Source organism: Acanthisitta chloris, unplaced genomic scaffold (assembly GCF_000695815.1).
Source record: "Acanthisitta chloris isolate BGI_N310 unplaced genomic scaffold, ASM69581v1 scaffold13312, whole genome shotgun sequence".
Taxonomy (NCBI): Eukaryota; Metazoa; Chordata; class Aves; order Passeriformes; family Acanthisittidae; genus Acanthisitta; species Acanthisitta chloris.
In genome coordinates, this window is record NW_008660023.1 from 51,786 (window position 1) to 75,389 (window position 23,604).

The 23,604-nt window shown below is 38.5% G+C and overlaps 2 protein-coding genes across 2 annotated transcripts in view; one reads left to right on the forward strand and one right to left on the reverse strand.

Moving 5' to 3' along the window:
- The window catches only part of CENPP (centromere protein P), a 130,408-nt gene that overhangs the window by 19,169 nt on the left and 87,635 nt on the right, over positions 1 to 23,604 (reverse strand). The window lies entirely within an intron of this gene.
- On the forward strand, positions 5,995 to 22,870 carry ECM2 (extracellular matrix protein 2, female organ and adipocyte specific). Its single transcript, XM_009069659.1, has 10 exons — positions 5,995 to 6,127; positions 9,511 to 9,824; positions 14,744 to 14,932; positions 16,029 to 16,505; positions 16,813 to 16,928; positions 18,217 to 18,352; positions 19,684 to 19,841; positions 20,379 to 20,518; positions 21,572 to 21,898; positions 22,663 to 22,870. The coding sequence occupies exons 2-10, from the start codon at positions 9,536 to 9,538 to the stop codon at positions 22,868 to 22,870; spliced, it is 2,040 nt and encodes a 679-aa protein (XP_009067907.1). The 5' UTR covers positions 5,995 to 6,127; positions 9,511 to 9,535.

Below are 23,604 nucleotides of genomic sequence, written 5' to 3' on the forward strand. Positions count from 1 at the left end.
AATTGCATATTCTTATTTTTCATGAATTCTAAACAATCTGTTTTTAGTATTTACACAGAGATAAAGTAATACATATTTTCTCAAATAGACTTTTCCTGTGTGCTCATTATAACCACATCTGTATTTTAAACACTTCAGAGAAACATTGTCCCTTTGGTCTGGGTATGATGTACTTGACTAGTGAAGAAAATGGAACTGTATGTAAAAAGCAATGACAGGACATGAATGAAAGTTTATGGCTGTCTGCTAGAAACCTAACAACTGAGTAGTCCTTAAACTGACCTTCCAAACCCTCTTTTCCATCCTTCTGAATTCTTTGTAGTTTACAGGAAAAAACTATCTTTATGAAAGAAATGAACAGAGAAAATCTCTTAGTGGGTACTTCTGAGCAACAAGAATTTTATCAGCAGGATAATAGTAATGTGGCAGGGCTTCCCCAGGACAGAAATACTTCAACTGTCTGAAAAATCTGAGAACCATAGAATCACAGAATGGTTTGGGTTGGCAGGGACCTTCAAGATCATCCAGTTCCAACCTCCTGCCATGGGCAGGGACACCTCCCACCAGACCAGGTTGCTCCAAGCCCATCTAGCCTGGCCTTGAACACTTCCAGGGATGGAGCAGCCAAAGCTTCTGTGGGCAACCTGTGCCAGTGCCTCAGCACCCTCACAGGGAAGAATTTCTTCCCAATATCCCATCTAACCCTGCCCTCTGGCAGTGGGAAGCCATTCCCCTTGTCCTGGCACTCCAGGCCCTTGCAAATATTCTTTCTGGCAGAACAATGTCTTTGATAAAGATTTACATTCCAATAATTCAGTGGACACTCAGCAAAATGAAGATTTAAGTCTACGAACTCACAAGAATGCCAAAATATTTATATAAAGAGTCAGTCTTTGGTTTCTATAAAGGTTGTGTACAGCAGAAATTAGAGACAATATTTTGTGAACTATGGAAAGGACAAAAAAAATCAATTACTCCATCTTTTGCATTTCTGCTGCAAAACACAATTATCTTAGAAAAAATGTTAGAAACATCAAAATTGATGAGTAACAATGCTCAATAGTGGCACATGAGAAAAACCAAACCCCAAACCAAGCTCATTCTGCTATTTTAGACACTCAGAATATGTGCTCAGTTGTTATTTTGAAAAAATATGAGTCGGCAAATAGCTGAAACATAACTGCCCAATATAGAGGGAAGTGTCAACATCTGAACCTGAAAAAAGAAGTGATACTATTTGAAATGAAAGACACAAGGACAGGGAAAATCTTACACATTTACCTACAATGGCCAGAGGTTTTACAGTTGTAGTTATTCAAGGTAGGTGGGCTAGTTGCTTTGGAACACCACAGGCAACAGTCTCCAGACAATGATAGAATCAAAATCCAACTCAATTTCTTCACTGATGCACATAGCTAGAGGCAGAGTGTGAAACATGAGGCCTTGGGTTTCAGGTAGCTCTGAAGGATTTACAGATTACAAATCTGTCTGTTCATTGCCGTTTTAGACCATAATATGAGCAAAACGTATCTCAAACTAAAAATGGGAGTGAATGGAAACCTAACCAAAAGGCACTGAGATGTGTCAATAATTGGTGCCCTCAGAAACTTAATACTATTGAACATTAATAGTTTAGATATTCCATTGACTGCAGTGAAGAACTGGAACTGGGATGCTGCTACAGTTGACAATGAAGCTGTTTTCTGTAAGCAGATCCTAGCCACATACATCTCATATTGCAAATTTAGGTTTGTTCCCACCTAAAGAAATACCCATTGCCCTATGTAATATATTGTTAATATTTTTAAATATGTGAGGAAATCTGGTTTTAATATCTCTTAAGGTTTTCCAGCAACATTTTCTCTTTTCCTGTATTCTTTCCTTAAGGATATTCGTGACCACCAATTCCAAAAAAGAATGCAGTGACTGCTATAGGGTTCAGAAATGCAGTGTACTGCCAGTTCCAAATTCTGCATCTCATGTTTTGTGCTGACTTTAACAGTTTTGTTTTTTTCCCCATTGCTATTTTTTCCAACAATAAACTTGTGTGTTTGATTTTAAAAAATAAACCACATGAGTAATTTCAAAGTTTAGGATTCCATCTTTGATCAAAACCAGCCAGCAACTGCAGTGATTCATCATGACAGCTAAGAGTAAAGCAATAAAAAACCCTCCTTTTATTTCATTGAAAGGTTAAAAAACTGCTGCTGTAACTTTCAGTATTGTCTCTTTTCCTTCCAATGCCTGAACAAACCAGAAAGAGCTTTACATTCCTGAATGTGGATGTGCTTTTAGACTCACAGAAATAATATTTTCATTGGTGTTTTAAGAATGAATGAAGTAACAGATCCAACTTCAACACAGCCTTTCTCTAAACCACAGAGTAAACCAGGAGGCAGAAGGAAATGTCAATGATAACCTGAGAGAAAGCTATTAAAAATAAGGATGACTGTGGAATGTGTAAAGCCACAGAATGTACTCTTCTTGATGCCAGGTGAGACAGAGCACAGAGGTTTGGGGTTCCCCCCAGTCTAAGAAGAAAATGGATGTACTGCACACTAAGGTCTGTGTGCACGTGGCTACTGCTCACCTGTGGCACCACAAGTACCACGAAGGGTCTCAGGACACTAAAGCTAACAAAAGGAGAGTCCTGTATATGCAGTGGCACCTACTGTGCTACTAACCTGACTGCAGCATGAAAAGGCAGAATATTGCAGAATAACAAAGGGAGGAGAGGTAATATCAGGTTTTCCCCTCATGCTCAAAGGAAAAATGACAGGACAACCAGATTATAATTACTAAATAAAGGTATAAAGTCTGCAAAACTGGGAAGTTATAAACCTTGGCATGCTGTGTGTTTTGAAATGGCCCAGAAAACAACTTGTGAGGGCAAAAGAGGAAGAAAAGGAATAAGGGAATATAAGGTAAAGCAAATGATGTGATCTGGGCAGGCAGGAGAAGTTGTATAAACTCTGGCCATGATGCCTTTCAAAACCCACAAACAAAACCATGTTCTGAAATCAATCTTCACCCTGCTTTGAGCAGCAGGTTGGACTCGATGACCTGCATGACCTCCTGAGCACACTCAGACCATAAGTTCTGAAGGTGATTTAAGCCATACTGCAAGTTATCAGCAGCTCTGTAAAGCGAATGCTTTCTTTCCTCCACTCCAATAAGGTGGGTGAAACTGGCTCAGTGAAGGCTATTCCTGCTTGGGTCCTGTGTTCTGTTTGCCATTATGTAGCTAAAATTTTTGTAAAAGGTGTGATGTAGAACTGAGGTTTCATAGTCTCTATATGCTGTGATCATAAAAAGTTACCTCAGCTCATATACCAGATTTCAAGTTTCTGCTCTTCAACTGACCAATCCCAGGCTTGACTTTAACTTTGCTTAAGAATTATTATTTTATTGTTACTAAGACATCCTCCTTACATCCTCTCAGCCTGCTGGCCTTGAGGGCTAAGGTGTTACACTTCAGGCATTTTGAAGATGTTTAAGAAACAGATGTTCCTTCTCTGTTTCAGCATGCTCCATGTATTTAAATGGCCTTTCAGACAGAACCTGAAAATCCACGAGCCCTTTTTGGCATCATAAATTCTGTTATATTGACTCATACATTCATTTATCTGAGATTTAGAACTGAGCCACAGAAGTGAATGTAAGTTTTTCCTCCCACTATTAACTCCTATAGAAAGAAGCAAAATTGATAAAAAGGAAAATAACAATAGTACTATTGTACACTAATATTTCTTGCTGTGAAAAGAAAAGAGGCTACTGATGCCCTCAGGAAAGCCAGAAAAATTACACTTTGATCTTGTGGAGAAACAATGTAGAAAGCTATGCTTGGAGGATGAAGAAAAAACAGTGGTAAAAAAAGATGGTTGTCACACTTCAGAAGTTAATTCCATAAGAACACAAAATATTATTCTCTAGTTGACAAACATTCTTGTTTTCCTTTATAGTTTCGGGGCAGATATCACAAGTAAACAAGTTTTATCTGTTATTGTTGTCTGAGGCAATGGCTGCAAAAATACAGATGCAGAGGAGAGCAATGCATTCTCCACAGCATATGTAATTCCAAAACTACATCTCTGTGGCAAATATATGGCAAAAATATATACATCATCTCAAGTCTGTCCTTCTATTCATCCTGTGCCAAGAACACAGATAAAGACTCCAACTTCTTAGTACAAAAGGCCATAGTTACAGTCCCTAAGGGGAACAAGCACTGTTGGGACTACAGAAGAAAACATTGTGTTGGTGCTCCATATTGCCTTATCCAGGCTGCTCACCACAGGGAGATAAGGAACATTCATGTGACAGAGCTACCTCATAAAGCATGTGTTCTCTTACACACTCCCCCAGGAGAGGTTTGAAAAGATTTAAATTATTTATTTCATTTCCACTTAATGTGGAAACAAATAGAAAATTCCAGCAGCAACAGTGAACTACTACTAGAAATACCTAAAATAAAAAAAAAAGTCCCCACCTTTACAGTAGTGTGGGGTCCAGGAGTGTTGCTGCCTTGACTCATGGGGTCAGTGACTAGAGATGCATGAACCCAGAGCTTGGCAGGCACAGAGGCTGGGCAGGCTCCTGGAGATGTGTGCTCAGCACTGTCAGAACACCATCCTGGCACAGTGACCAGAAGCATAAGAAGTTACATTTAAATATATAACGAAGTGAATGCTGTCACTTTTGTCTCTAATAAATACACTGTCATTTGAACACACAAAATCTTTTACCTGACATGCATAACCCTGGGAAGATGATCTAATTTGCTATCTTTTTCCCTACTGGTGCTAGAAGAGCTGTTGAACTGGTTCTGCACAGATCAATGCTCTCAGCATGGGTCCTGAGCTGAGCTCTCTTATTTCAGATTGCAGGCTCCATTTGTTAAGTGCCACTGTACCCATTCTTTTTAAGCAGCTCCAGATAAACTATAGAAGTTTAATATTTCTTTTTTTTTTTTTTTTTTTGCCTTTGCAAAGCAGAGCACAGTCAAAACTGCATGACTATTTTAAGAGACAATGTGTTTTCCCAGTATCTTTCCACCACATACCGGCTAACAATTATGGTTAACTCAATGGTTACACTATTTCATGACTATCTGTCTAAAGACTCTTCAGAGTATGAGTTCAAGCAAACACCAAATTTTTAATGTCAGAAGAACTCAGGCAACTCTGTCTACCAGGTACATTTGTCACTTCTGAAGCTCAGCAGCCTCTCCATCCCACTCATCCCACACTGACACTCTGCAGAGAACGATCCGGGGATGAAGGAAAGGGCTCTCCTGGCACACAAAGGACTGGTGGTAATGTACCCTCCTTCCCTCCCTTCTCTCACACTCACTTCTCCTATTCGGATTACTAACTGCACGGCAGCTTCTGCAGAGCTGTGCCTTAGGATCATGTTTCAGGATGTAATTAGCTCACAAAGAAAAAGAATGAAGGCAAAGTGCTTTGATCATTTTATTTTCCATGCATAAGCTGCAGCTTACAGTCAAATCATTGCAGTAAAGGGACAAAAGAAACATTTTCCATGCCGAAACTTCCACAGAAAGGTTTGCTACTTACAGATGATAAGCTGTAAGGGCAGGAGTGGATTAAGAAAATAGGAATTTAAGGAAAACGTTCTAATTTTAATGTCTTTATGTGAAGGTTACATTTGCCAAAATGTAGGAAATATTATTATTTTAAATAAATCTACATTAAAGTCATACCACCTGGAAAGCAAATTCCTAAATGCATAAACCAGAACTGAATAAAATAGGGATTTTTTGTTTCTTTTCAAAACACTCCGTTTTCCTGTTCCTTACGCAACTGCAAGCACTGGAAGAGGATTTCCAGCTGTGCCTTGTCAGCCTACGGCCCCGAACTCATTGTGCTGCTTTTCATTTTACTGCTCCGAGCCCCAGTCTGAGCCGATGCTCTGCACACAGAACTCAGCAGCGTTTTGTCCCCAGGGAAAGAAGCTATTTCAGACTTAACTAAGGAATCATCTCACATGTTTCAACAATCCCTACTGTTTCTCTGTTTGTCTTAAAGATATCACTGTGATTTTGTTTCATTTGCAACTGGAGACTAAATGACACCAAGCAGAATCCGCTGTTAGGTTAGATTACAAGGTAAAATGTTTTACATTTTAAATTACTGCTTAAAGCATGGTGTTGAATGGCTTAAACTTCATGTTAACTTGGCAAATATGTATGAAATAATCTGAGCTGTATTTAGCAATACTGAACAGCAATGCTTTTTTTAGATAAGTATGCACTACCAGCTCCTCTGCTTTTTGTCCTGTGTGAATGTTTGCCGTGTACAACCAACTTAATGGGAAGTGCAATTTGTTTTGCTGGTACAGCTAAATGTAACTCATTTCTATGCAATAAATTTAAAGCAGTGTATGTGAAATATCTTTGTACATCACTTTAACCCCTGTGTGTCATGAGAAATAATGCTGACGTCTTAGAAACATGCTGAATTTAGGCTGAAGGATAGAGAGATTAATAAACTGATACTCTGGTATTTCTAAAGGGTCTCTCCTTTAAGAATTAACTATTTCCACTAGCTTAACAGCAAACTGACAGATACTGAACTTACTGAAGATAACATTTTGAAAGCTACAAACTACTGAACACATTACACGGTCAAAGTAAAGGTAATAAAGATGCTTTCACATACTGTGCCTGATCTAAACATTTATGGGTAAAATTGAAAAAGGTATAGCACTGCAGTCATGCTGAGAGTATCTGGCAACCCCAAATTAGAAAAATTTCATTATATTGGTTATCTGTAATTCTTTTTACTGTGTGATAATTTATTGCAAACTTCATCAGTCGAATAGGTTGAATTTTCCCCAGACTAAAGCAAGCTAGCCCTATACTGAATATAATTTCCTGACAGACAATCTGAGGGTCCCAGTCATGGGCAGGAAGGGCCCAATGCACTTAAGGCTCTTCACAATTTGGGCCTTAAAATGTGAGACAGCACTTATGAAATAAGCCAAGGAAAGAAACTCAGTAGCTCAGTATTTTGAATGCAAAGAACATCATTTGGTTGAAACTAGCAGTATTAAGCTTTTTGCATTGAAGAGTTAAATTGGTCTGAAAATATAGCACATAAACTTACATCTGTGAACAGGATTAGTTTACAAAGGCATATTTCTGGAAGGGTGTGGAGTATGTTTTCTGTTGGGCTTTTTTTGAGTTGTTTTTTTTTTTTTTTAAATTTTACTTATAAAGCAATTCATGAAAACAAGTTTCACTTGAAAATAATTTGATTTACTAGAGAACTTTATATTGAGTATAGCAATAACAGCAAAACATCATTTGTACAGAAAATGTAATGTAAGTCACCCTATATTATTCCTGAATTTTAAGGATACATGGAAAATGGAAAAGTATTTCAGTCATGCCATTATGTGCCTCTGGCCACAGGAAGCAATGGTTAAATGTTAGAAAAGCCCAAATGTAATGTAGCAGCATTGTAACTACATAGCTATGGTGTTATTATAAAGTATACTTACAAAAATGTGACCATAATTAAGATGTCACTAACTCAACAGAATGAATACACATGTCCAAGCCTTTGTACATTCAGTTTTCCCTGAGGGCTCTTTGTGTGTTTCAGTCAAACTGGTGGAACAGAAGTTTACTGTGTAATTTTATAGCCAGTCATTACCATGCAAGTAAGTCAGGAACCAAAATCATGAGGTCATTTCTTCTGCAAGCTGAGGTACTCAGAAATCAGCACTTTCTAAAAGAGAACAGGCATTTCAATGCAGAGACAAGGTGCTCCATCTATCTGATATACTAACCAACAGTGAGTTCTGCAAATAAAAGGCCAAGTGAAAGCCTACATGGCATTTTGGCATAACTGATTTCTGATAGGTAGAAAGCAGCAAACAGCAGTCTGGATTAATTTCAGACCCTGCCATCACACAAAGTGCTATGAGTGTGGGACACCTGCATCTCCCATTCTGTTTACATGGAAATAAAAACATTAGCTTAAAATTCTGCAATTGGATTTGCTATAATATTTAAAAATTAAAATAGTTGAACACAGAAATTGTAGTATTAAAAAGAAGTAAAGTGCATCCTGTTTTAAGCTTATTTACTGCCAACTTCCCATTTTAAAAAGTGGGAACGAGATAAATATAATAAATATGCTGTGGAAAGCGTGAAAAACATGCAACCAATCACACACCTGATGTTCAAGAATAGTTAGGGAACTTGTACAAAAAAGTATTATGTAAATCAGAAAACACCAAATGAACAAGATTTTTAACAAAATCTGATTCATGCAAAAACACAGTTCAAGTTCTTGACATAATACTATCCAATATTTATACAGTATAACTACAGTAAGACTAACTCCAAACTGAAAGATGACATAGGAAGCCAGGCTGATTAACATTAAGAAAAAGCATTTTTTAATCCCTTTACGGAAAAAACCATGGACATACTCTAAGCCTTGTCTTGGCCACAAAGACTAAGTGCTCTAAGACTCCAATTCTTCACTAATTCTCACCATCACAAGAACACAAGTGTCTTCTTTCTCTGTCGCCTCAGTTAAATTAGGCCAGAGGACGAAAGTGTTTCCTTTCTGAAAGAATTATGCAACAGAACTATGACACATCGTTCATAACCTTGGACATGCAGAGCCTTATTTCCACACTGGTATAGCATATCCACTGGTGGATGTGCTTCCTATGCATCCTCCTGCTCCTAATTGCTCTGTTTTGGAATGCCACCTATTGGTGAGACTAAATGACAGTTTTCTGTCACAAACACTAAGAAAGCTCAAGATATCCAGTTACTTCGAATTTCTGAAAATGTGAATGCAGAACACAACCATTATAGATCAGCCTTTTTAGACTACCCATGAGCAGATGTGGGAAGGCAGAAACTCTACTGTTGTGATCAAACTTCCAAGAGGTCTCCCCTGCTGCAGAAACACACAGATGCTGTTAGAGAAGAGGATGTATAGAAATGGAAGGAAAAGCAATATCTCTTCATCTATGGTGCAAAATACCTTGCACAGAAATGACAAACTGAATGCATTTGTGGCAGCACATGAGAAATGAATTGGGCATTTTTCTGTTACTCTGCCATTCCCATGCTCAGAAGTTACAACCACCAGGAAGAAATATTAGCAACCAAAAAAGGGAAGAAACACTTTACAGATCTCTCAAAGACTCCCTTGCTGAAAGCAGCAACAATTACTGAACGACAAATGCCTGGTGGCACTGCAAGTTTAACAACCTTTTTAAATGCAACCCCAAACTCAAAGCCAGCACTTATCTGAATTGACTATTGCCTCAAAGGGCAGAGAACTACTCAATCAAAATTGGTTACTTCAGCTCTCATAGGGAAATCTCTTTTCAAGAGTAAGTTTGGCTATATTGACCTACTATGTCTTGGTCCACCTGCTTTGAAAAGTGCCACATATGGCTGACATGGCCTCAAAAGCTCTCAAGATATCTAATTTTCCTCTTTTTTTCCCATTTCAGGATATTTTCTGGGACACACAAGACCATGCAGGCGACATCAGTAGTCTATTATTTCCTCCTTGTGTCTCTGTGCATCGATTTTTCTCAGAATGACACTGGTACACTTCTCAGAAGGCCAAAGAGAAGGATGCACAACAGAGGCCTGGGAAGGAGCTCCTCAGGAGGCCACAGGTCCAGAAGGCAGCCCAGGGTGAACCTTCCAGCTCCAGCTGCTCCCAGGATACCTCTCATTAACGTCGACGACAGTGTTATGGGAGTATTTGACTCTCTCATAGGTTTGGGGGAACATGAGTCTAGTTACAATGTCTTACCAGGTAAGAACAAAGTCCCTCTGCTGTTCAGGGTGGGCTGATTTTTCTCCTGATTTCAAATGAAATATATAAACTCGTTACAGTTTTATTTCAGCTCTACTTGCCACACATACCTTTGGCCTTTCACAATAATTCTGTGGGTAGCATATGAGACTTTTAAATTGAATCCTGCTTTGCCAGGGAACAGGAATATTTTCTGCATTATCACTTAATCTTAACCAATAAAAAAACTTGTTGGGATATTTTCATAACTTCAAATGTGTAGCAATTTTCAAGCCCATTTTGAATTTATTGCTCAATGTATCTCCCAAGTCAATGACCATTTCACTGAGGCCCTAACACCAAAACTGCTTTTGATAAGCAGAAATCAAACTATGTCCATAAGCAATATTTCAGGGATAATCCTTTACTTTGTAAAAATAACTTAATAACATACAGTAATAGTTGCAATATGAAACTTACATTACAAACAAGACCCTTATAATGGAAAGCTGAGCTAAGAGAGAAAACCCCACTCATTCAACACGAGATGACTCTTACATTCCTTCTGTATTGAGAACCCAGAGCTGCGTAACAGAAGTTCAATAGTATGGTTTATATAAAACTTGCCTTTTTGGAGACCTAGAGATTTTCACATTGCTGTACTAATATTTTATGGGTTTTGAAGGAGAGATAGGGAAGAGGATTTGATGTCTTAAGAAACAAACAAGCAAAAAGCCTCATGTCCTTGATCTTTATTGGAACCTCAGTGATTGTATCAGGCATCTCTCCATCTCCTCAAAGAGTACAAGACTAGACAAAGATCAAGAACTGATAGTTGTTAAGTGTGTCTTCGGTCCTTAGTGCAGGAAAAAGAGAACACTAGCTCTAGGATGCTTGTGATTTTATGTTCACTGTCACAATGGGAAGTTATGACTCATAAAGCAAGAAATGAGGATTCACAAGAGTCTAAAAATCAGCCAACCATTCTGAAGACATGAACTTCTGAATGCCACTACCAGTGTTTTTAATGTCGAAACCACAGTTATCAGCCAATTGACAATTACTGAGAAGTTTAACACTTCATTTCTTTTCATAGAAAGAGGTTTGAAGGGTGAAAAAGAGGCACTGGGATGTTGTGATGAATCCATACAAGTCATGTCCACTCTGTGGCTAATAAATATAAAGAGATTAGATACCTTCCAGTCCAGCACCAAGAGATCACATACTAAGCAAAATCATCATATGCAATTTAATTTTTTGTTTTTAAAAAAGAATGTTCTGATTACCACTATGGTACATAAAACAATAATAACCTGTTTTCATAAGCAAAAAATTAAGCCCCTCAGTGTGTCACACGAGAGACTTGATCACTGGGTTAATAAGTCTCAAATGGCTACACATATATTATTCTGAGTCTACTCTCAGAAAGGCTGAACCACTTCAAATCAAAAGTTTAAAGTAAGGGGTTTCAATAGAAAAACTAGCAAAACTCTTGTATATGGCATTTCCAGTGTATACTACTACACTATTACACATACCACTAACCTCAACCCTTTAATTTAAAAATATTTTTAAAATTAAACAGAGGAAAATACTGCAGAAGTAGCATACACTTCGTGTAAGATATTCCAGTGTGTCTGTCAGGCCCCAACAGTCATGCTGAAATAATGCATGGTTCTTCCCCCTCCCTGCCCCACTTGTTTCTTTCTATCTGGACTTGCATCCAAAAGCTGAGCTCAAACCACTGAACTCATTTTATTTGGAACTTCATGCTGAATTTACACCATATTTCCAAAGGTTAAAAGTCCTGTGCTCATCTGCCAAAGATTTCAACCACAAGGTATTTTTTTAGTCTAGCTTTTAAAGTTCAAAATTTTTTCAAGTTAATGTCAGATTTGGAAAAAACAGAGACTATTAAATAATAGAACACTATTATTAATCATGCTTCAGAATAGAACAAAATTCAATCCAAAACTTAATTTCCATTCTCCCAGCTACTTGTTTTGCTCTAAGCAGCCTAAAAAAACCCCAACAAATCACAGCTATATGCAGGATGAAAATGAACAGTTAAATGGACGTTTAACAGTAACCAGACAGATCTTCTTCCAGATAGAATTCATGTCAATATTGAAATTAAATCAAACAGATACCACAATTTAAGGTAATTTGCAGCTGTTTGTCTTTTACAGTCTGTCCATTAAGCAGAGCAGAATAGGATGCTCACTGTTGCAATACTTCTAGTATCCCTTGTTCCACACTTCTCCCTGCTCATACCACCATCCTGCACTTACTCAGTGGACAGGAGGCTTAAGGAGCATCTCAGTGAAGTCCTTATTCTGCCTCACAGGGGTTGTGTGGATCTCAACAGTGCCAAACAGCAGTTCTGTAGCACCCTAAAATGGAAACTCTTTGCCTCTGAGCACACACACTTACCCTGCCTGTTAAGTTCCTCTCATGCACAGGAAACAAGAGAATGTGTTAAAGAAGGCTGCAGAGGCCAAGGCCTGATAACTCATATCTTTTTGCTTATTCATAAAAGATTTGCACCAATTTCAGACACAGCCTAGTAGCTAAAACAAAATAAAGAATTTTAGGAAGCACAGAAGAATTTCCTTCTCAAGCCAGAAATGCTCCTCTGGAACAGCTGACATTTGATTGTTTAACATGAGAAACTGCAGTGTTCTTTCTGTATTTCCTTTGGAGATTATTTAAAAGAAATATTGTGGCTTCCTGGCAAGCACATAAGAAACAGAAGTTGGGAGCCAGCAAACAGCTGGGTTACAGATACCTGGGTAGAATGACAAGGGACTTGCAGCCAACTAACACTTGGCCTGGGCTCTCCTCCTTCAGTTAACATGGTTTGAGTTGATTAGAGCACAACTTTACTTGGCTGATATGATGCATACAGATCCCAGGCCTTGTAAAAAACAAGATGTAACTGCTAAAAACATTAATTTCTTACCTTTTCCATCCTAAGAGTAACTTAAATCAAAAGCATTTAAAAAAACATACGGAATATAGAAAAGCATCCAAAGAGGATGATTCTGATAATTAACATTAGTCTAGAAAACAGGTTCATATTCAATGATCTTTTAACAGAAGAGCAAAGAAAGACCTTTGTTACGAAGTTGACAGTAGGACTGCCTTGGAAGACTTTGCAAAATACCTAATTTTGAGACCAATATTAACTCCAGAGACATTTTAATCCAAATATTTATAATAGTCTTGTCAGAATATTTAGAGGCTATTCTGAATCCTCTTCTTAAAAGTGACCAACCCAGCACAGACCAGGGCGGAGTGTGGGAAAACAAACCCTGCAAACAATCCCTCAAAGACAATTTGTCTGTCACCAATGAAAGCCTCTTGGCATGTAAATTCAGATGAGATAAGAATTTTCCACTGTGTTAGACAACCTTCATCCAAAGAAGGAAGTCAGACAGAATAGAAAAATAGGAAATTTGTCATTTATATGCAGGGAAGTAACTTAGGAATGGGTTTTCAGCTTGAAACAACACTTCAGCAGTACATTCTTAGGTTAATCTAGTGAGGAGGTGTCTCTGCCCAGGGCAGGGGGTTGGGACTAGATGATCTGTAAGGTCCATTCCAACCCTTAAATTCTATGATAATCAGCACAAGGAAAGGAAGGTGTGTAGGGAGTTCAGATTCTCACCAGAATTAGAGGTACACTCACAAATAGGAAGATTTGTGTGGGATGAAGGGACCTCAGCCTTAGCTTTCCTTCTCTCAAAAGGCCAAAAAGAGAAGCATCATGCTAAAGTGCAATGTTTATACTGGAGTCCAGATGAGAACTGCCCAGGGAAATTTTTGCTGAGGTAGACTTCATCACTGGAAGGAAAGGGAAACTTGGATTAGTTTCCTTCCCAAGTCTTTATGCTCTCCAAACAACTTACATACAGAATATTTGAGTTGAGCTTACAAAACAGATCTCTACATTTCTTTCTGAAAATTTCAACTTGTATCCTGGGAAAATCTCAGGGTTTTGTAAATTCATATCCAGAAACTTTGGAGACAGAGTATTTATTAGCACAAGTTGTTCTTGCTTGCTACTTTCCTAGCAAAGAGGGTTTTTTCAGATAAAGCAAGGTACAGGAAAGAGGAGATGTTTGCCATCCCACCAGTCATCACGGAATGAACTTTACTTCCATCAAGCTTATGAACATTCACTATAACCTGAATATTGTTACTGTCCTGGTTCCACAAAGCCTTAACAAACCTTTATCACTTAATGTGCGAGATAGCAGAAAATATCTTTAGTGCACAACAAAGAAAGAGAGGGAGGTCTGGAAAAAATATTCAAGTTCTGCATGATTTATTTCAACTCCATTGTGATGAGGAAAACTTTTGCTTCTTTCTCAACTGTACTGTACTACAACTTTTGAGTCTGCACTTTCTATTTCTAAGGATGGAAAGAGGAGCTGCCATGCAAAAGTCCCTCAGAAACTCACCATCTAGATTTAATTTTCCCATTTTAGGAGTGTCTCTGAATTTGAATAATTCAAGAGGTTTTCCAGAGGACAAAGCTGGTAAGGGTTCTCATCAGCTGACTAGGAAGAGGGGGAAATGAGCTACTATGACACTGCCTGAAGGAGAGGAAGCAGAGAACCTGACCCCGTTCTGCAGTGTTCAGAGTGGAGCTGGGAGCAGGTAATAGCTGCACACACACTAACTGTGTGCCTGCCCTTGAGTGCCTTCAGAGCTGAGAGGCCAAACACCAAGCAGGGACTGCAGACTATCAATAAGTTGAACAACCTACGGCTATGAAAAGTAAGAAATAAGGATAAGATCCTTAGAACAGGGTGTATTTTACATATTTTCAAAATAAGAACTAAATAGCAGTGCTTCTTTCCAAAGTTTTAAATGAACACTGTTGGTTTACTTTCAATTGAAGCCCTTTAACTCCAATTTGTTTTCTGTTCTAGGCAAGAAGGGGCAGTGCACAGCTAATGGGATGATTATGTACGACAAAGCTGTTTGGTCTCCCAAGCCCTGTGTTACCTGTCTCTGTTCAAAAGGAGAAGTCATATGTGACACAAACATGTGCCACCCTTTGAAATGTCCCCAAACCATTATACCTGCAGGAGAATGCTGCCCAGTTTGTTCTGATACTGGTATGGTACTCCATATATTTTGACTATTTTAAACCTGTCTCATATAAAACTTAACAGAAATACTACTTTAAATGATATCAGGGATGACAATGTACACATTATCCAGAATTACATGATAAGAGAGGTCTTCATAATTCCCACTCAAGCTGATTTCAGCTTCTCAGAGCACACTGTCTGTTAGATAAGCATGATATAACATTCAAAGAAAAGATGCTAAATATGCAGCAGTAAAGAAAATTACATTTCTTTTTTTATTTTCCCCTTTCTGCTTCTTCCCTCACACCTTTACAAAATGTTGGTAAATGGAGCAACAGAACTTCAATCTTGCTTCCTCACAAAAACTTCAATAAAATCAGTACCTCTAGAAAGAATGCGATTTCCTTCCCTCACTCCCAATACCCTAAGCCTGCAAAGTACTGAACTCAACCTCCTCTTGCTGTAAGAATATTATTTAGCCTCCTGTGTGTGTATGTGACACACTGACATGCTCTGAGAAATCACAGGAATTAGCTGTAGGACTAGAAGTCCTGTTGATTGAAACAATTAAACTTCTATTAGAATTGCCCTATTATGCAAGTAAAAACTGCATTTTGGCAATGGAGTAGATGCATTTCCCCGGTGAGATCCACACCTGCAGTCATCTCACCTGACAGTCCCTTGCAGAGGAGAACAAGTCTTGACCTCTGTGAATTTTCTCCAAATTACCTACACATAACTTCCAGGCATATTACTTTTCTTCTTTAGACACCTCTATCAACAACTAATTAATTGATTAAAAATATCAGCACCTAATTAATATTGGGTCAAGAAGGAAGATAAGAAAGGTTATGTTAGTTTCCCCCCCTTTTTGCTGGAGGTGCAATGAATGCAACCTCTCCACAAACTGCTCTGTGTCATTTCCCAGTAAAGGACGTCTCTTCTGTCAAGTAATAGTATAAGACCTTATTTTCATTCTTTCAACCATATTCTGAGAATAATACTGTTCAGCAGCAATCATGTTTTTACTATATGTGAGAAACACTGTTTACTAAAGATTTAGTTTCTTACTAAACTCTTGTGTTGTTTTGTCCTTTTTGCTCTCATTGCCTCTGGTTAGTCTCCTCTTTGGATTCAACTATTATTTCACTGGATGACGTAAGTGAGCTGTCCGGTGATTCCCCAGAACCCAATGACCTTGCCAATGCCAATGTATTGCCATCAGCACCTTCTCAAACTGGAAAAGATGAACTGCTTCGAACAGAAGTGATAGAGATCAAAGAGGGTCATAAAAAGGATGAAAAGAAAAGAAAAAGGAAAGGCAAAAAAAATCGACAGAAGCACAAAGCCCATCGCAGAGCAAAGCAGCCTGTCAGGAGGAAGGAAGCTGCAGAAGAAGAAATGCAGTATGAAAGTGATGAAGATGATGGCACTTTGAGAATTCCACCTCGTTTCCCAATTCCTGTTCCACCTGTAGAAGCTCCTCCTTTGCCATCTGGATGTTCCACCTCGGCCACCACAGTAAGCTGCATTAATGCCAAACTTACACAAATACCACCAATCTCAGATCCAGATCTAACAAGTTTAGACCTTACAGGTAATTAATGGGTCTACTTTGCATGACTTTTGTAACGTTGTCCATTCTCAAATGCAGTCAACAGTGTTAATGCTTTGTCATTCCTTATCATAAGAGATGTATTAGCATGAATTTTATAGCTCTGAAACGATAAATTAAAATTTTTAGACTAGCTTACCAGTGTTTAAATACAAATATGAATATATTTACACACAATTATTGTGCATAATACAACTATTTTCTAACATATTTCCCCTGTACAATATTACACAGCTCAAATGCATGCTCTAATTCATAAGTCAAAATATTTCCTTGAATTCTGTCCAAGGAAACAGCATCACTACTATCTCGGATGAAGCATTCAATGGGATACCTAATTTGGAATGGATTGATTTGAGTAAGAACAATATCACCTCTCCTGGCATAGGTCCAAAAGCATTCAAAGTAAGAAAAGCTAACTTTTCTTTATGCTCTCACTGATTATTGTTCAAAGGACAGTTTTTGCTCTTCAGTTTATGGATGTAAACCAGTTTGCACCTAGTATGAGTAACCACTGTATAATTACAACACAGTTAAACCTGGGTACTTCAGGAAATCTCTCATCAGTCAAGAGTATCTAGAGATTTTTGAATTACATTCACCAAGTACTAAATGTGAATCAAGAGAGAGAGAGTTATCTGCTGTTTTATCAGTTGCAGTTGAGAGATTTCAGCCTTGAGGGGTTCATATTCCACTAACCACGCCTGGGATACTCAGGCTCAACAGATACAAATGTGTGCATCCTCTTTCTCATTACATTAATAGAAGATATTCAAGCACAGCTGCTTACTAAAAGAACAGCTTTCTCATAAAGTAGTCCAAATCTTTCTATATCCAGCCCTTTCCCTGCAAAGAGAATTTACACAGCAACAAGCTACTCAGGTGCACCTACATGTTCCTTGCTCAAAGACAGAACAGCCCATAGTTTCTCATACAAGCCATTATGTACAGGTAGTACTTCAAGTGTGGAAGTAAGACATTAAGGCCTTGTGTTTTCAGGCAAGATGAACATATGAACAACAAACTGAATTACCATAGTATGTTTCTAATTTTGTCTCCTGCCATATGCAATCATTCTTCTTGCAGGACTCTGTGTAACACCTCCCTCCATATAACATGAACAGGTCTGGCTGATTTCAAAGGTTTTCGGTTCCTGGAACCCCTATGAAATCAAAGGGCTTCAGTTCCTGGAACCCCTATGAAATCAAAGGGGGTGGAATGTGGCACTTAGTGCCATGGTCTAGTAACCACGGTAGGGCTGGACTCAATGATCTTTGAGGTCTCTTCCAACCAGGTTGATTCTGTGATTCTATGGGTGCAAACAACAGACCAGGAAGGCGTCCTAGGGGTAGGTGTATCTCAATGCTGCATAGTGTAGTGAGGCAGTACCTACACACGACTCAGACACAGCAGCGATGCAGTGATGCAGGAAGGCCATGGGGAAGCTGATGTGCTCAGTCAAGCACTTCCAGTTACACATGACATTAACTGGCACATTTGTTAACACTTAGCAGGAAGAAACCAATTAATTAGCCTGATAGGACAAAAAATTATTTCTTTATTCAAAACACCTGATGCTACTGCACTGCTGCTGAAAATCTTGAAAAGAGTGTGTTTATGTTTACATTATATATTTAACTACATATTTTGCACCTTGATAATCTAAGTTCTCTTCTTCATCCCTATGATCAAGATCCTGAAAAGGCTAAAGCGTTTGTATTTGGATGGAAATATGCTTGTACGTGTTCCCTCTGAATTGCCATCGACTTTGGAAGAAATAAAAATAAATGACAACCACCTTCATGCCATTGACGAGGATGGCTTAAAAGGTATTTAGAAAAGTGATATGAATCACATGAAAACATAAAGATAACTTCAAAAAACAACATTCAACCAAATACAGCTGGTTTGGTATAACCAGAAAAATAACTAGTTTTTAAGGGCCATGTTTTCAAAAGGCACCAAAACCTGAAAGATTTGCATGATGAATTCTTTTTTAAAAATTACATTTTCTTCTTATTCAACTGCTACTATCCCAAAGAAGCTTATACTTAAGGCTACTAAGTAGAGATGGTTTTGAAGTATGTTGAAGATATCTGCTATCCTGACCTGTAACCTGAGGGCTTTATGTGTGGTGAAACTATATAAATTACTTTCAAATTGCATGAAAGGGAACAGAATCTGATGTGCATGGAAAAATAAGGTAGAATATAATTGGAGTTAATCATGATCACCTTAAGCCAAGTTAAACATGGGGTGATAGGGGAAAAAAAAAGAAGGAAAACAGACAGGGCACTCTCCATGTCATCATGTGACAGATTTTTTTTGTACCTTTTCCTCTCCTGTCAAAAGGGTCCCACCTAAACTGGATCAGTTTAGTGATGTAGCTCATTCTGGAGCAATATAAAGACAAAGAAAACTTAGGCTAAGAGCTGCAGGAGCCTTTTAGCTTAAAATCACCAAACTGCCCTGTTGGGAGGAGAAGTGACACAACGCTACTGGGAAGAAAAGTTATTTGGATTATTTGTGAATGAGAAACTTACTATTATGAAATAATATTTCCTGCTTACATACACTGATGAACACTGGTCTCTCCTGTGACCTCTGAGGAGGAGGAACAGGACAATCCACTGAGGGTTCTCAGCACGGTGCAGGGGGAGGTTGAAAGGAGGCAGCAAGGAGGGAAGATATGAGCCCAAGGGAAGAGTAACATTCCCATTATCATGTCGGTGACTGGAGAGCTGGGGAGGGAAGATACGAGCCCAAGGGAAGAGTAACATTCTCATTATCATGTCGGTGACTGGAGAGCTGGGGGATGGACCACTGGGCAGCTGCACGAAGACAGCACCTGCACAGGGCTGTACACAGTCACGAAGTAACCGGGCCTCGACCGCTGCACTGCCCAAGCGCTACAGCTGCCGCCCCGTCCGTTCTGGGTGGGAGAGGAACTATAAATAAAGCTGTAGTCAAGTTTGAAATCTCTACAGACTTATAAACAATACAATTCTATGATCATGAGATAATGAAATACTTTCACTCTATTTTTTTTGTTGCTGTGAGCTGATCTGAGTAAAGTTGAAGACTGTTAAATTACAAACGTGCATTTTAACAAGATGTAAGATGGCATTAACTAACAGAAACTCCAACTTTTCCTCCCCAGATTTAAAGAACCTGGTCACCCTGGAATTAGAAGGAAATAAACTGAGTGAAGCAAATGTCAGTCCTTTGGCCTTTTATCCTTTGAAAAGTCTCTCTTATTTGCGACTGGGAAGAAATAAATTTAGAATTATCCCACAAGGTCTTCCTGCCACTCTGGAGGTAAAAAGAAAACAAAACCACAAAAAACCCAAGACAAAACAAAACCCAAAACAAAACAAAACAACAAAACCCCATACCAAACCAAAAACCAGCAAAAAAACCTCATCCTCCCCAAAAAAGATACAATTCTTCTTCTATTTGACCTTTCAAAGCAATCTGTACTGTCACAGATGAGAATGAAGTGGTCACAGCCCTAGGCCTGACAGAGTTAAAGTAGCATTTGGTCAATGCTCTCAGGCACAGGGTGTGATTCTCAGGGATGGGTTTTTAGACCCTGGTCCTGCAAATTCAACTATATAAGATCATAACATAAGAAAATTCTTCCGACTCCACTTATTCGGTGATTCTGTGAATGGCTTTGAAAGATTGTGTTTCTGAAGGTCCCACTCCAGCTACAAACTGAGTCTGGGTCAGATTCAGAAGCTAACAGATGTACCGAGGAATATGGAGAACAGATAATAGCTGCATTTTGAATTTGCAATGGGAAAACCCAGCATATTTTGATCTCTCAAATTTTCTTCCCAAATGCACTTACAGGAGTTATATCTCGAAAATAATCAAATTGAAGAAGTGTCAGAAATTTGCTTTAACCACACAAGAAACATCAATGTCATTGGGCTAAAGCATAACAAACTGGAAGAGCACAGGATAGCACCTTTGGCTTGGATAAACCAGGAGTAAGTACCAATCATTTAAAGTACATTTATTTCATTTTTCTCTGCTTAGAGTTGTAATTATCCTTTGATTTGTTTTACTTAGCTAATTTGTCTTAACTTCCGTTGCCTAATTGTATCATCTAGAATGTATTCAGTCAGCTGTCAAATAAAAAGATCTTTTACCTCAGATCTGTACTATATTAAGACAAAAGTCAATATTTTTTCTGACCATCCATTCAAAAAAGAACATTAATTATAAATAATACTCTCTACAATTATATCATACTTGGTATTGATACATAATTATCTCCTGGCTAATTTTAAAGTAATTTAAGGCTGTCCTAGCCTTATTTCCCATTAGATTAAAAATTATAAAAGTAAACAAGATGAAGGGAAGACTGTGCAGCTGCACTAAGAGCAGAATATAAGCAAGCAATGAGAATGTAAGGAGTACAAGACAGTACAGCTTTGGACTCTCTTGGAAAATAATTTCTAAGCTCTGCAGAGTACCTGGCCATCACCTGGCAGCTGCAGCCCTGGCAGCCAATGCCTGGGTTTGTAAACTGCTTCAACTGAAAACAACCACATTGTCACTACTACCAGCAGCTCTCAGCCCTGGAAATGAAGCACATGGGAATGATTCATTCCCAAACAATTCCATTTCCAATGGGCTTTAGAACAAAGTTTGAGAGTCTGTGTTAATGGCGTAATGACTGAAGTCCCAAGCTTATTAGTTCCTCAGTGTAACTCTAGTTACTGCAATTCAGAAATGCAGCAATCACTAATTAGTCCCTTGGGTTTCCCTCACTCAGGACTCATTACGGAACATCTCCTCCCATCAGTAAAATCATTGTGCTTGATTGATAATTCATGACTTCCATTCTTTCCACTCCCGGAGTAATTATGCATGACCATGTTCCATAAAATGCATTCTGTTCCATTAACAGAAACAAATGTCCCTTGGAAATTCAGTTTCCTTCTAATCCCATTATGCAGGACTGTACACAGAGCTCAGCATTACCAGTGAAGTAAGTCTCAGGTTTTTCAGCCTTGTCTTTTTCTCCTTTAATGCAGGAACTTGGAATCAATTGATCTCTCCTATAATAAGTTGTATCATGTTCCCTCCTATCTGCCAAAATCTTTACTACATCTGGTGCTCATAGGAAATCAGATTGAAAGAATTCCAGGCTATGTGTTTGGCCACATGAAGCCAGGGCTGGAGTACCTCTACCTGTCCTTTAACAAACTGAGCGATGATGGCATAGATCCTGTATCATTTTTTGGAGCATACCACTCCCTGAGAGAGTTGTTCTTGGATCACAATGAACTAAAGGCTGTACCATTTGGGATTGATGAAATGAGAAAACTACGTTTTCTAAGACTGAACAACAATAAAATAAGGTAATTTCCAAGCTCTTTGTTACACTGATGGCATTAAAATAAATGCTGTAAGATGCTTTACTTTAGGAACTTGTTACTTTTAAACAAGTATTTTTGCAAAAAATTCTGAAGGGGGAGTTAAATCCTGAGTTTTCTACTGCAGCATTTATGCATATGATAAAAGTGAGATTTCACCCTCCCTCATAGTTCTTGAAAATGCTCCCAAAGATGTGGCACACTAGTTCTCTCCAACAAATAAATGTGCAATAGTGCTTGGGCCACACATCTGCTGGGGCAGCACAGTCTGAGAGGCACAGCAAAGCACCAGGCCCAAACAGATTACAAAGTCACTGGAAGGGTCCCCAGCTGCTGCTGTCCACTGAGAGTGGTCTGTGAGCAGGTCTCAGGCAGCCCCAGCTGTGGAGCCAGATGTGCTCTCCAGTCCCTCTGTGCTTTTGGCAAAGCAAAGGAATAACAGACAGAGGATCTTCCACATGTTATACAGAAAGTTTTCATTCAGCAGCACGTGGCAATACTTCCCTCAGGAAAACTAAGTATATGATATATGACATGATACAGTACACATAATGAGAAAACAATGCAAGGAGAGAATGTTGGAAAGAATGATTAGTAAAAGTCCTCAATAAATACATCATTGAGAAAATTTAATGTACTGATTAAGTTACTATTTTTAAATACCTAAATAAATAGCAACTCTAAAATAAACTATGAAGTTCTGAGCTATCTTGAATAACTAACATGTAATTCCTCCCACCATGCCACAGGACAGTCCCCCCTGAACGCATCTGCAGGACTCGGATTAGCCATGACAATCATGACACCAGTGAAGAGGAGGAGAATGAAGATTCACGTTTGGAGCATGTTCATCTTGAAAACAACTATATCAATACCAGACAGCTCTCACCACATTCATTTTCATGCATACGATCCTACTGCAGCGTTGTTCTTAAACCACAGAAGAAGACCAAATAAACACCCAACTTCTGTATCGCAACCCCCATCTCTAGACACATAGCTTTATTTATTCTCTGCTACAAACACATCTGCTTATTTCTGATCTAAACCCTTCTTGCTGCTATAAATAAGACCAATAGATTCCATTCATTTGTACAATAGTTAGCTTGCTAGATTTTATACTGCATGGGATCAAGATCACGTTGCCCATTTAGGGGACTAATTAAACTTTCTCAAAACTTTAAAATATGCAGTTAGTAGTTATTTGAAAGCTTCTAGATGGTCATACATCATCACCCCAGAGACAATGTTGATAAAGCAGGTTGAGTAATACCTTCAATATGAGTTTCTGCTTAGGTATAAAAGAGCAAGTGTTTACAAACATACCTCTGTTTTCCTAGAAAGGAGTTCAAGCTCTTGAAGATTTTGTTAATGTCTCAGTTCAAAGAAAACAAGCTTTTGTAATATTCCACTTGAGATTTAAAAATTATATTCTTTCTCTGAAGCAGCCAAAATTTTGATAAAAAGTAGTTAACATTTTCATTTTAAAGAACACTTTCAATAAAAACGGAAAGCGATTATACCATTTTTCGTATTTCTTGCATTCTAAGCCCTTCCCATTAAGAGCAGGCTGGTGGTAGGAAGTGGTTATAGATGACTGGCCAGTCATTATTCTTCACCCAATTACTTCCCACTTTCTCCTGGGGTATTCTGTGAGGCATTAAAAAAAGCCCACTCTGTTTTCCTCATTC